This window comes from Rutidosis leptorrhynchoides, chromosome 3 (assembly GCF_046630445.1).
Source record: "Rutidosis leptorrhynchoides isolate AG116_Rl617_1_P2 chromosome 3, CSIRO_AGI_Rlap_v1, whole genome shotgun sequence".
NCBI classification, from domain to species: domain Eukaryota; kingdom Viridiplantae; phylum Streptophyta; class Magnoliopsida; order Asterales; family Asteraceae; genus Rutidosis; species Rutidosis leptorrhynchoides.
In genome coordinates, this window is record NC_092335.1 from 22,524,017 (window position 1) to 22,539,329 (window position 15,313).

General features: G+C 35.3%; 1 protein-coding gene across 1 annotated transcript; it reads right to left on the minus strand.

Annotated features, from left to right (window-relative positions):
- Positions 1-233: 233 nt before the first annotated feature.
- LOC139899764 (uncharacterized) lies at positions 234-818 on the minus strand. Its single transcript, XM_071882601.1, has one exon. It carries the CDS (start codon positions 816-818, stop codon positions 234-236), a length of 585 nt encoding a protein of 194 aa, XP_071738702.1.
- Positions 819-15,313: the final 14,495 nt, after the last annotated feature.

Here is a 15,313-nt window from a genome sequence, read left to right on the forward strand (position 1 = left end):
CCATTAGAGCATGCATTGAAGTTCCGCTGTAAAGCGCGGGCTCCTTAACTTGTTTCATTCAATCAAATTAAGCAAACTGTACATAGACACGAAAAGCATGGCCTGATATATACCACCATGCAGCAAAACAGAAAACTAATTACATGAGAGATACCACGAGGAGACGAAAACGAAACAAAATATACATCCTATCTACATCAAATTAATGAGTATAGCATGCTACTGTGATCAAATTAGCCCACACCACTCCTATCCGTTGAAATCGTACCACATGCCTTCAGATCAATAAGACAAAGATGCCAATCCAAAGGAAATTTTTTCGACCTTTTTGTAACCCATTCAAAAATTTTAACTTGGATTTCAACTATGATAGCCGAGCTTGAAAGCACATTTTTACCGAAAACTTTTTGATTACGATTCTTCCATATCATGTAACCCGTGACCCACTCCACCACTTGCCATAATATTTTACGAGGACCCGTGAGATGATCATTATTCAAACCTTTGAAGATTTCGTTGATGCATAAATTGGTTACGGTGCCAAGGTTCCACCAATTATAGACCCGTTCCCAAACATCCATTGCATACTTACAAAACACCATGGAATGCTCTACCGATTCTAAGTTATCGACACACAAGGGGCACCGAACTGAACAAATATGAATACCTCTTTTGTCCAATTCTACCCGCACCGGAATCCTTCTTCTCATGACCCTCCACACAAAGATTTCAACCTTTTGAGGAACCATTTTGTTACGAAGCATCCCATGTGGAGAGTTAGCTTGAGGAAGAGATAAGTCATCAAGTAGAGAGGACATTTTTTTGGTTGTGAAAATACCTCCTGCCCCAGGCTTCCATGCCTAACCGTCACCTGAGTTGTTTAACCCCGCCATGGACTCAATCAATCCTTGCAATCTGAGCAGGTCATCACGACCCCTTCCCATAACCTCATGCTGCCAGCGCCACGAGAAAACCCATTCTGATCCGACCCGCCTAACTCGATCAGCAACCCAACAATCTTTTTGAGCTTCTAGTTGAAACAATTTTGGAAAACCATTTTTCAAGCAACGATCCCCTACCCAACGGTCTGAAATATCCCGTTCTTATTGATTAAAAACGTTCCATATTAATTGATTTCGTTGCGAGGTTTTGACCTCTATATGAGACGTTTTTCAAAGACTGCATTCATTTTAAAACAAACCATAACCTTTATTTCATCAATAAAGGTTTAAAAAGCTTTACGTAGATTATCAAATAATGATAATCTAAAATATCCTGTTTACACACGACCATTACATAATGGTTTACAATACAAATATGTTACAACAAAATAAGTTTCTTGAATGCAGTTTTTACACAATATCATACAAGCATGGACTCCAAATCTCGTCCTTATTTAAGTATGCGACAGCGGAAGCTCTTAATAATTACCTGAGAATAAACATGCTTAAAACGTCAACAAAAATGTTGGTGAGTTATAGGTTTAACCTATATATATCAAATCATAATAATAGACCACAAGATTTCATATTTCAATACACATCCCATACATAGAGATAAAAATCATTCATATGGTGAACACCTGGTAACCGACATTAACAAGATGCATATATAAGAATATCCCCATCATTCCGGGACACCCTTCGGATATGATATAAATTTCGAAGTACTAAAGCATCCGGTACTTTGGATGGGGTTTGTTAGGCCCAATAGATCTATCTTTAGGATTCGCGTCAATTAGGGTGTCTGTTCCCTAATTCTTAGATTACCAAACTTAATAAAAAGGGGCATATTCGATTTCGATAATTCAACCATAGAATGTAGTTTCACGTACTTGTGTCTATTTTGTAAATCATTTATAAAACCTGCATGTATTCTCATCCCAAAAATATTAGATTTTAAAAGTGGGACTATAACTCACTTTCACAGATTTTTACTTCGTCGGGAAGTAAGACTTGGCCACTGGTTGATTCACGAACCTATAACAATATATACATATATATCAAAGTATGTTCAAAATATATTTACAACACTTTTAATATATTTTGATGTTTTAAGTTTATTAAGTCAGCTGTCCTCGTTAGTAACCTACAACTAGTTGTCCACAGTTAGATGTACAGAAATAAATCGATAAATATTATCTTGAATCAATCCACGACCCAGTGTATACGTATCTCAGTATTGATCACAACTCAAACTATATATATTTTGGAATCAACCTCAACCCTGTATAGCTAACTCCAACATTCACATATAGAGTGTCTATGGTTGTTCCGAAATATATATAGATGTGTCGACATGATAGGTCGAAACATTGTATACGTGTCTATGGTATCTCAAGATTACATAATATACAATACAAGTTGATTAAGTTATGGTTGGAATAGATTTGTTACCAATTTTCACGTAGCTAAAATGAGAAAAATTATCCAATCTTGTTTTACCCATAACTTCTTCATTTTAAATCCGTTTTGAGTGAATTAAATTGCTATGGTTTCATATTGAACTCTATTTTATGAATCTAAACAGAAAAAGTATAGGTTTATAGTCAGAAAAATAAGTTACAAGTCATTTTTGTAAAGGTAGTCATTTCAGTCGAAAGAACGACGTCTAGATGACCATTTTAGAAAACATACTTCCACTTTGAGTTTAACCATAATTTTTGGATATAGTTTCATGTTCATAATAAAAATCATTTTCTCAGAATAACAACTTTTAAATCAAATTTTATCATAGTTTTTAATTAACTAACCCAAAACAGCCCGCGGTGTTACTACGATGGCGTAAATCCGATTTTACGGTGTTTTTCGTGTCTCCAGGTTTTAAATCATTAAGTTATCATATCATATAGATATAGAACATGTGTTTAGTTGATTTTAAAAGTCAAGTTAGAAGGATTAACTTTTGTTTGCGAACAAGTTTAGAATTAACTAAACTACGTTCTAGTGATTACAAGTTTAAACCTTCGAATAAGATAGCTTTATATGTATGAATCGAATGATGTTATGAACATCATTACTACCTTAAGTTCCTTGGATAAACCTACTGGAAAAGAAAAAAATGGATCTAGCTTCAACGGATCCTTGGATGGCTCGAAGTTCTTGAAGCAGAATCATGACACGAAAACAAGTTCAAGTAAGATCATCACTTGAAATAAGATTGTTATAGTTATAGAAATTGAACCAAAGTTTGAATATGATTATTACCTTGTATTAGAATGATAACCTACTGTAAGAAACAAAGATTTCTTGAGGTTGGATGATCACGTTACAAGATTGGAAGTGAGCTAGCAAACTTGAAAGTATTCTTGATTTTATGTAACTAGAACTTGTAGAATATATGAAGAACACTTAGAACTTGAAGATAGAACTTGAGAGAGATCAATTAGATGAAGAAAATTGAAGAATAAAAGTGTTTGTAGGTGTTTTTGGTCGTTGGTGTATGGATTAGATATAAAGGATATGTAATTTTGTTTTCATGTAAATAAGTCATGAATGATTACTCATATTTTTGTAATTTTATGAGATATTTCATGCTAGTTGCCAAATGATGGTTCTCACATGTGTTAGGTGACTCACATGGGCTGCTAAGAGCTGATCATTGGAGTGTATATACCAATAGTACATACATCTAAAAGCTGTGTATTGTACGAGTACGAATACGGGTGCATACGAGTAGAATTGTTGATGAAACTGAACGAGGATGTAATTGTAAGCATTTTTGTTAAGTAGAAGTACTTTGATAAGTGTATTTAAGTCTTTCAAAAGTGTATAAATACATATTAAAACACTACATGTATATACATTTTAACTGAGTCGTTAAGTCATCGTTAGTCGTTACATGTAAGTGTTGTTTTGAAACCTTTAGGTTAACGATCTTGTTAAATGTTGTTAACTCAATGTTTATAATATCAAATGAGATTTTAAATTATTATATTATCATGATATTATCATGTATGAATATCTCTTAATATGATATATATACATTAAATGTCTTTACAACGATAATCGTTACATATATGTCTCGTTTAAAAATCATTAAGTTAGTAGTCTTGTTTTTACATATGTAGTTCATTGTTAATATACTTAATGATATGTTTACTTATCATAGTATCATGTTAACTATATATATATATATATCCATATATATGTCATCATATAGTTTTTACAAGTTTTAACGTTCGTGAATCACCGGTCAACTTGGGTGGTCAATTGTCTATATGAAACATATTTCAATTAATCAAGTCTTAACAAGTTTGATTGCTTAACATGTTGGAAACATTTAATCATGTAAATATCAATCTCATTTAATATATATAAACATGTAAAATTTCGGGTCACTACAGTACCTACCCGTTAAATAAATTTCGTCCCGAAATTTTAAGCTGTTGAAGGTGTTGACGAATCTTCTGGAAATAGATGCGGGTATTTCTTCTTCATCTGATCTTCACGCTCCCAGGTGAACTCGGGTCGTCTACGAGCATTCCATCAAACCTTAACAATTGGTATCTTGTTTTGCTTAAGTCTTTTAACCCCACGATCCATTATTTCGACGGGTTCTTCGATGAATTGAAGTTTTTCGTTGATTTGGATTTCATCTAACGGAATAGTGAGATCTTCTTTAGCAAAACATTTCTTCAAATTCGAGACGTGGAAAGTGTTATGTACAGCCGCGAGTTGTTGAGGTAACTCAAGTCGGTAAGCTACTGGTCCGACACGATCAATAATCTTGAATGGTCCAATATACCTTGGATTTAATTTCCCTCGTTTACCAAATCGAACAACGCCTTTCCAAGGTGCAACTTTAAGCATGACCATCTCTCCAATTTCAAATTCTATATCTTTTCTTTTAATGTCAGCGTAGCTCTTTTGTCGACTTTGGGCGGTTTTCAACCGTTGTTAAATTTGGATGATCTTCTCGGTAGTTTCTTGTATAATCTCCCGACCCGTAATCTGTCTATCCCCCACTTCACTCCAACAAATCAGAGACCTGCACTTTCTACCATAAAGTGCTTCAAACGACGCCATCTCAATGCTTGATTGGTAGCTGTTGTTGTAGGAAAATTCTGCTAATGGTAGATGTCGATCCCAACTGTTTCCGAAATCAATAACACATGCTCGTAGCATGTCTTCAAAGTGTTTGTATCGTCCTTTCGCTCTGCCCATCAGTTTGTGGATGATAGGCAGTACTCATGTCTAGACGAGTTCCTAATGCTTGCTGTAATGTCTGCCAGAATCTTGAAATAAATCTGCCATCCCTATCAGAGATAATAGAGATTGGTATTCCATGTCTGGAGACGACTTCCTTCAAATACAGTCGTGCTAACTTCTCCATCTTGTCATCTTCTCTTATTGGCAGGAAGTGTGCTGATTTGGTGAGACGATCAACTATTACCCAAATAGTATCAAAACCACTTGCAGTCCTTGGCAATTTAGTAATGAAATCCATGGTAATGTTTTCCCATTTCCATTCTGGGATTTCGGGTTGTTGAAGTAGACCTGATGGTTTCTGATGCTCAGCTTTGACCTTAGAACACGTCAAACATTCTCCTACGTATTTAGCAACATCGGCTTTCATACCCGGCCACCAAAAATGTTTCTTGAGATCCTTGTACATCTTCCCCGTCCCAGGATGTATTGAGTATCTGGTTTTATGAGCTTCTTTAAGTACCATTTCTCTCATATCTCCAAATTTTGGTACCCAAATCCTTTCAGCCCTATACCGGGTTCCGTCTTCCCGAATATTAAGATGTTTCTCCGATCCTTTGGGTATTTCTTCCTTTAAATTTCCCTCTTTTAAAACTCCTTGTTGCGCCTCCTATATTTGAGTATTAAGGTTATTATGAATCATTATATTCATAGATTTTACTCGAATGGGTTCTCTGTCCTTCCTGCTCAAGGCATCGGCTACCACATTTGCCTTCCCCGGGTGGTAACGAATCTCAAAGTCGTAATCATTCAATAATTCAATCCACCTACGCTGCCTCATATTCAGTTGTTTCTGATTAAATATGTGTTGAAGACTTTTGTGGTCGGTATATATAATACTTTTGACCCCATATAAGTAGTGCCTCCAAGTCTTTAATGCAAAAACAACCGCGCCTAATTTCAAATCATGCATCGTATAATTTTGTTCGTGAATCTTCAATTGTCTAGACGCATAAGCAATCACCTTCGTTCGTTGCATTAATACACAACCGAGACCTTGCTTTGATGCGTCACAATAAATCACAAAATCATCATTCCCTTCAGGCAATGACAATATAGGTGCCGTAGTTAGCTTTTTCTTCAATAACTGAAACGCTTTCTCTTGTTCATCATTCCATTCAAATTTCTTCCCTTTATGCGTTAATGTAGTCAAGGGTTTTGCTATTCTGGAAAAGTCTTGGATGAACCTTCTGTAGTAACCAGCTAGTCCTAAAAACTGGCGTATGTGTTTCGGAGTTTTCGGGGTTTCCCACTTTTCAACAGTTTCTATCTTTGCCGGATCCACCTTAATACCTTCTTTGTTCACTATGTGACCGAGGAATTGAACTTCTTCCAACCAAAATGCACACTTTGAAAACTTAGCGTACAATTCTTCCTTCCTCAATACTTCTAACACCTTTCTCAAATGTTCACCGTGTTCTTGGTCATTCTTTGAGTAAATAAGTATGGCATAAATGAAAACAATGACAAACTTGTCAAGGTATGGTCCACACACTCGGTTCATAAGGTCCATGAACACAGCTGGTGCATTAGTTAAACCAAACGGCATGACCATAAACTCATAATGACCGTAACGTGTTCTAAAAGCAGTCTTTGGAATATCATCTTCTTTCACCCGCATTTGATGATACCGAACGTAAGTCAATCTTTGAATAAACAGACGAGCCTTGTAGTTGATCAAATAAGTCATCGATTCTCGGTAGTGGGTAGCAGTTCTTGATGGTAAGTTTGTTCAACTCTCGGTAGTCGATACACAACCTGAATGTACCATCTTTCTTCTTGACAAACAAAACAGGAGCTCCCCACGGTGATGTGCTTGGTCGAATGAAACCACGCTCTAAAAGTTCTTGTAATTGGCTTTGCAGTTCTTTCATCTCGCTGGGTGCGAGTCTGTAAGGAGCACGAGCAATTGGTGCAGCTCCTGGTACAAGATCTATTTGAAATTCAACGGATCGATGTGGGGGTAATCCCGGTAATTCTTTCGGAAATACATCGGGAAATTCTTTTGCAATGGGAACATCATTGATGCTCTTTTCTTCAGTTTGTACTTTCTCGACGTGTGCTAGAACAGCATAGCAACCTTTTCTTATTAGTTTTTGTGCCTTCAAATTACTAATAAGATGTAGCTTCGTGTTGCCCTTTTCTCCGTACACCATTAAGGGTTTTCCTTTTTCTCGTATAATGCGAATTGCATTTTTGTAACAAACGATCTCTGCTTTCACTTCTTTCAACCAGTCCATACCGATTATAACATCAAAACTCCCTAACTCTACTGGTATCAAATCAATCTTAAATGTTTCGCTAACCAGTTTAATTTCTCGATTCCGACATATATTATCTGCTGAAATTAATTTACCATTTGCTAATTCGAGTAAAAATTTACTATCCAAAGGCGTCAATGGACAACTTAATTTAGCACAAAAATCTCTACTCATATAGCTTCTATCCGCACCCGAATCAAATAAAACGTAAGCAGATTTATTGTCAATAAGAAACGTACCCGTAACAAGCTCCGGGTCTTCCTGTGCCTCTGCCGCATTAATATTGAAAACTCTTCCGCGGCCTTGTCCATTCGTGTTCTCCTGGTTCGGGCAATTTCTAATAATGTGGCCCAGTTTTCCACATTTATAACAAACTACATTTGCATAACTTGCTCCGACACTACTTGCTCCGCCATTACTCGTTCCGACACCATTTGTTCCTTTCGTTCTATTAACCCCTGGTCCGTAGACCTCACACTTCGCCGCGCTATGACCATTTCTTTTACACTTGTTGCAAAATTTGGTGCAGAACCCCGAGTGATACTTTTCACACCTTTGGCATAGCTGCTTCTGATTATTGTTGTTATTGCGGTTATTATTGTTGTTGGGATGGTTGTTGTAGTTGCTGTTGTTGTTGTTGTTGTTGTTGTTGTTGTTGTTGTTGGGCCGTTTGTTGTAGTTGCGATTGATGTTGCGATTGTTGGGATAATTGTTGCGATTATTGTTGTAATTGCTGTTGTTGTTGTATTGGTGATTCTTATCACCGTTTTCCTCCCACTTTCTTTTGACTTGCTTCACATTGGCCTCTTCAGCAGTCTGTTCTTTAATTCTTTCTTCAATCTGGTTCACTAGTTTGTGAGCCATTCTACATGCCTGTTGTATGGAGGCGGGCTCGTGTGAACTTATATCTTCTTGGATTCTTTCCGGTAATCCTTTCACAAACGCGTCGATCTTCTCTTCCTCATCTTCGAATGCTCCCGGACACAATAGGCACAATTCTGTGAATCTTCTTTCGTACGTGGTAATATCAAATCCTTGGGTTCGTAACCCTCTAAGTTCTATCTTGAGCTTATTGACCTCGGTTCTGGGACGGTATTTCTCGTTCATCAAGTGCTTGAATGCTGACCACGGTAGTGTGTACGCATCGTCTTGTCCCACTTGCTCTAGATAGGTATTCCACCATGTTAATGCAGAACCTGTGAAGGTATGCGTAGCGTACTTCACTTTGTCCTCTTCAGTACACTTACTTATGGCAAACACCAATTCGACCTTCTCGGTCCACCGTTTCAATCCGATCGGTCCTTCGGTTCCATCAAATTCCAAAGGTTTGCAGGCAGTGAATTCTTTGTAGGTGCATCCTACACGATTTCCTGTACTGCTAGATCCAAGGTTATTGTTTGTATGTAGCGCAGCCTGTACTGCGGCTATGTTTGAAGCTAGAAAAGTACGAAATTCCTCGTCATTCATATTCACGGTGTGTCGAGTAGTCGGTGCCATTTCCTTCAAAATAGTTAAATGGAACAAGTTAATCATACAGAATATTAAGAGTAGTTAATAGTATTTCGTAGCATAATATGAACTCATTTATAAAAGCTTTTTCTTCATATTAGCGTTTTATAAGTTTAAATTCGGGTAGTACCTACCCGTTAAGTTCATACTTAGTAGCTAATATACAATTCAACTACTACAATTCTATATGAAAAACTGATTATAATAATATTTCGCGTTCAAACTTTTACACAATATTTTACAAACTTACAATACCGCTTATTTTACATATAGCATGAAATATAGCACACAATAAATTTGTTACAAGATGGTTGTGAAGATAATTCTAGCTAGTACACAAGTCGTTCAGCAAAGGCAATAAAGACAAGTAATTCATACGTCCAGAAACAAGTCATGCATTCTGGTTTTACTAGGATTACTTCCCATCCTTGGTCTTGTGGAACATAACCGTTATGGCTGTTGATAAGACATCGTGTTGTAACGTCGTCAAAGGGACGAGGGTTACGTAATGTCCAACAGTCCTGTAACAATCTAAAAACCTCATTTCTTACCCCAATTACCGACTCCGTCACTTGTGGGAACGTTTTGTTTAATAGTTGTAGCCCGATGTTCTTGTTCTCACTTTGGTGAGAAGCGAACATTACTAATCCGTAAGCATAACATGCTTCTTTATGTTGCATGTTAGCCGCTTTTTCTAAATCACGAAGTCCAATATTCGGATATATTGAGTCAAAATAATTTCTTAACCCATTGCGTAAAATAGCATTTGGGTTCCCCGCAATATATGCGTCAAAGTAAACACATCGTAACTTATGGATTTTCCAATGTGATATCCCCCATCTTTCGAAAGAAAGCCTTTTATAAGCCAAGGCATTCTTGGAACGTTCTTCGAATGTCTTACAAACTGATCTCGCCTTAAATAGTTGTGCCGAAGAATTCTGACCGACTCTAGACAAGATTTCATCAATCATGTCTCCGGGTAGGTCTCTTAAAATATTGGGTTGTCTATCCATTTTGTGTTTTTATACTGTAAAATAGACAAGAGTTAGATTCATAAAAAAAATACTTATTAATACAAGCAATTTTTACATATATCATAAAGCATAAGCACACTATATTACATATATTACACCACACGAATACAACTATCTTATTCCGACTTGCTTGTTTCTTCTTCTTCGGTTTTGGTTCGTTTTGCCAAGTTTCTAGGGATATATGATGTTCCCCTAATACGAGCCGTCGTTTTCCACATTGGTTTAGAAAAACCTGGTGGTTTAGAGGTTCCCGGGTCATTGTTATAACTTAAGGACTTCGGGGGTTGACGATACATATAAAGTTCATCGGGGTTGGAATTCGATTTCTTTATTTTTATGCCCTTTCCCTTATTATTTTCTTTTTCCTTTTTAAATTCAGTTGGGGTAATTTCTATAACATCATCGGAATTCTCGTCGGAATCCGATTCATCGGAGAATTGGTAATCCTCCCAATATTTTGCTTCTTTGGCGGAAACACCATTGACCATAATTAACCTTGGTCGGTTGGTTGAGGATTTTCTTTTACTTAACCGTTTTATTATTTCCCCCACCTGTTCTATTTCTTCATCCGGTTCCGATTCTTCTTCCGGTTCCGATTCTTCTTCCGGTTCCGACTCTTCTTCCGGTTCCTCTTCGGGAACTTGCGAATCAGTCCACGAATCATTCCAATTTACATTTGACTCTTCATTATTATTAGGTGAGTCAATGGGACTTGTTCTAGAGGTAGACATCTATCACATAATATCAAACGCGTTAAGAGATTAATATATCACATAATATTCACATGTTAAAAATATATAGTTTCCAACAAAATTTGTTAAGCAATCATTTTTCAAGTAAACACGGTCGAAGTCCAGACTCACTAATGCATCCTAACAAACTCGATAAGACACACTAATGCAAAATTCTGGTTCTCTAAGACCAACGCTCTGATACCAACTGAAATGTCCCGTTCTTATTGATTAAAAACGTTCCATATTAATTGATTTCGTTGCGAGGTTTTGACCTCTATATGAGACGTTTTTCAAACACTGCATTCATTTTAAAACAAACCATAACCTTTATTTCATCAATAAAGGTTTAAAAAGCTTTACGTAGATTATCAAATAATGATAATCTAAAATATCCTGTTTACATACGACCATTACATAATGGTTTACAATACAAATATGTTACAACAAAATAAGTTTCTTGAATGCAGTTTTTACACAATATCATACAAGCATGGACTCCAAATCTCGTCCTTATTTAAGTATGCGACAGCGGAAGCTCTTAATAATTACCTGAGAATAAACATGCTTAAAACGTAAACAAAAATGTTGGTGAGTTATAGGTTTAACCTATATATATCAAATCATAATAATAGACCACAAGATTTCATATTTCAATACACATCCCATACATAGAGATAAAAATCATTCATATGGTGAACACCTGGTAACCGACATTAACAAGATCCATATATAAGAATATCCCCATCATTTCGGGACACCCTTCGGATATGATATAAATTTTGAAGTACTAAAGCATCCGGTACTTTGGATGGGGTTTGTTAGGCCCAATAGATCTATCTTTAGGATTCGCGTCAATTAAGGTGTCTGTTCCCTAATTCTTAGATTACCAGACTTAATAAAAAGGGGCATATTCGATTTCGATAATTCAACCATAGAATGTAGTTTCACGTACTTGTGTCTATTTTGTAAATCATTTATAAAACCTGCATGTATTCTCATCCCAAAAATATTAGATTTTAAAAGTGGGACTATAAATCACTTTCAGAGATTTTTACTTCGTCGGGAAGTAAGACTTGGCCACTGGTTGATTCACGAACCTATAACAATATATACATATATATCAAAGTATGTTCAAAATATATTTACAACACTTTTAATATATTTTGATGTTTTAAGTTTATTAAGTCAGCTGTCCTCGTTAGTAACCTACAACTAGTTGTCCACAGTTAGATGTACAGAAATAAATCGATAAATATTATCTTGAATCAATCCATGACCCAGTGTATACGTATCTCAGTATTGATCACAACTCAAACTATATATATTTTGGAATCAACCTCAACCCTGTATAGCTAACTCCAACATTCACATATAGAGTGTCTATGGTTGTTCCGAAATATATATAGATGTGTCGACATGATAGGTCGAAACATTGTATACGTGTCTATGGTATCTCAAGATTACATAATATACAATACAAGTTGATTAAGTTATGGTTGGAATAGATTTGTTACCAATTTTCACGTAGCTAAAATGAGAAAAATTATCCAATCTTGTTTTACCCATAACTTCTTCATTTTAAATCCGTTTTGAGTGAATCAAATTGCTATGGTTTCATATTGAACTCTATTTTATGAATCTAAACATAAAAAGTATAGGTTTATAGTCAGAAAAATAAGTTACAAGTCATTTTTGTAAAGGTAGTCATTTCAGTCGAAAGAACGACGTCTAGATGACCATTTTAGAAAACATACTTCCACTTTGAGTTTAACCATAATTTTTGGATATAGTTTCATGTTCATAATAAAAATCATTTTCTCATAATAACAACTTTTAAATCAAAGTTTATCATAGTTTTTAATTAACTAACCCAAAACAGCCCGCGGTGTTACTACGACGGCGTAAATCCGATTTTACGGTGTTTTTCGTGTCTCCAGGTTTTAAATCATTAAGTTAGCATATCATATAGATATAGAACATGTGTTTAGTTGATTTTAAAAGTCAATTTAGAAGGATTAACTTTTGTTTGCGAACAAGTTTAGAATTAACTAAACTATGTTCTAGTGATTACAAGTTTAAACCTTCGAATAAGATAGCTTTATATGTATGAATCGAATGATGTTATGAACATCATTACTACCTTAAGTTCCTTGGATAAACCTATTGGAAAAGAAAAAAATGGATCTAGCTTCAACGGATCCTTGGATGGCTCGAAGTTCTTGAAGCAGAATCATGACACGAAAACAAGTTCAAGTAAGATCATCACTTGAAATAAGATTGTTATAGTTATAGAAATTGAACCAAAGTTTGAATATGATTATTACCTTGTATTAGAATGATAACCTACTGTAAGAAACAAAGATTTCTTGAGGTTGGATGATCACCTTACAAGATTGGAAGTGAGCTAGCAAACTTGAAAGTATTCTTGATTTTATGTAACTAGAACTTGTAGAATATATGAAGAACACTTAGAACTTGAAGATAGAACTTGAGAGAGATCAATTAGATGAAGAAAATTGAAGAATAAAAGTGTTTGTAGGTGTTTTTGGTCGTTGGTGTATGGATTAGATATAAAGGATATGTAATTTTGTTTTCATGTAAATAAGTCATGAATGATTACTCATATTTTTGTAATTTTATGAGATATTTCATGCTAGTTTCTAAATGATGGTTCCCACATGTGTTAGGTGACTCACATGGGCTGCTAAGAGCTGATCATTGGAGTGTATATACCAATAGTACATACATCTAAAAGCTGTGTATTGTACGAGTACGAATACGGGTGCATACGAGTAGAATTGTTGATGAAACTGAACGAGGATGTAATTGTAAGCATTTTTGTTAAGTAGAAGTATTTTGATAAGTGTATTTAAGTCTTTCAAAAGTGTATAAATACATATTAAAACACTACATGTATATACATTTTAACTGAGTCGTTAAGTCATCGTTAGTCATTACATGTAAGTGTTGTTTTGAAACCTTTAGGTTAACGATCTTGTTAAATGTTGTTAACCCAATGTTTATAATATCAAATGAGATTTTAAATTATTATATTATCATGATATTATCATGTATGAATATCTCTTAATATGATATATATACATTAAATGTCTTTACAACGATAATCGTTACATATATGTCTCGTTTAAAAATCATTAAGTTAGTAGTCTTGTTTTTACATATGTAGTTCATTGTTAATATACTTAATGATATGTTTACTTATCATAGTATCATGTTAACTATATATATATCCATATATATGTCATCATATAGTTTTTACAAGTTTTAACTTTCGTGAATCACCGGTCAACTTGGGTGGTCAATTGTCTATATGAAACATATTTCAATTAATCAAGTCTTAACAAGTTTGATTGCTTAACATGTTGGAAACATTTAATCATGTAAATATCAATCTCATTTAATATATATAAACATGGAAAAGTTCGGGTCACTACACGGTCTTCCCAAAACCGATTATCACAACCTTCACCAATTTCTTTTCAAAAGACAGGTTAAGATTGAATCCAACTTTTGAAAGATAAACATCAATTTTTGCAATGTTTGCCCAAACCGAACCAGGGCCAAACGAACCCATAGAACCCGAACCCCCCAACCCACCGTCCCGACCGTGGATGCTTTTTATTATTTTTACCCAAAAAGCGTCTTTTTCATTTCTAAACCTCCACCACCATTTTGCGATAAGTGCATAGTTTTTAGATTTCAAAGACCCGATATTTAACCCCCCGCCCTCATTAGAACTTAGGATTTCGTCCCATTTAACCCAAGCAATTTTATTCGTGTCCTCAGACCCGCTCCAAAAACAACTCTCGAGTAGGTTGATTATGCCGCAAGGAGCACGGAAGAGAGAGAAGAAGTACAAGGGGAAACTCGATAAAACCGACTTGATAAGGGTTAAACGCCCACCGAACGACATCGTTTTTGCTCTCCAACTCGAGAGTCCCGCAACTCGAAAATTAATCAGATTATATTTTATCCATTTTAAATATTAAATTTAAAAATTACATGTGTAAATATTGAAGAAAACAATAAGCATAAACATAAACTATAATATAATTGTCTGAAGTTGTTCATTTTTCTTTCAAAAACTTTAATGTTCTATTGAACAATTTTGACTTGGACCAATAGTGGTTATGCCCCAAACCTTACCACACGAGTAAAACAATAACACGAAAACAAGAGGTGCGAAGGATCCAACCTTATTATCTATCAACTAAGTATGATTAAAATGGTAGCCGGAATTATTGAGCCATGCTTGTCATTTGAATTTCCTTCCTCTCGATCTATGGGAGATCCACTCGAAAGATTCGATTTGAATATCATTTAGAGTAATCGGACCGTTCTAAATTTTCCCTTGAAACCATGTTGTTCTGATTTTTTCAAATGAGATATGCACAAATCCACCGTGTTGCTTGCAATACTCCTTTTCCTCGATTGGTACTACTTTGCATCACATCCTCTTTGAATAATTCATGTAGACTAAGCGTAGGAAACTACCCTAGCTTCCACCAATCGAACACCCCATCCTAAACATCATATACACACTTACA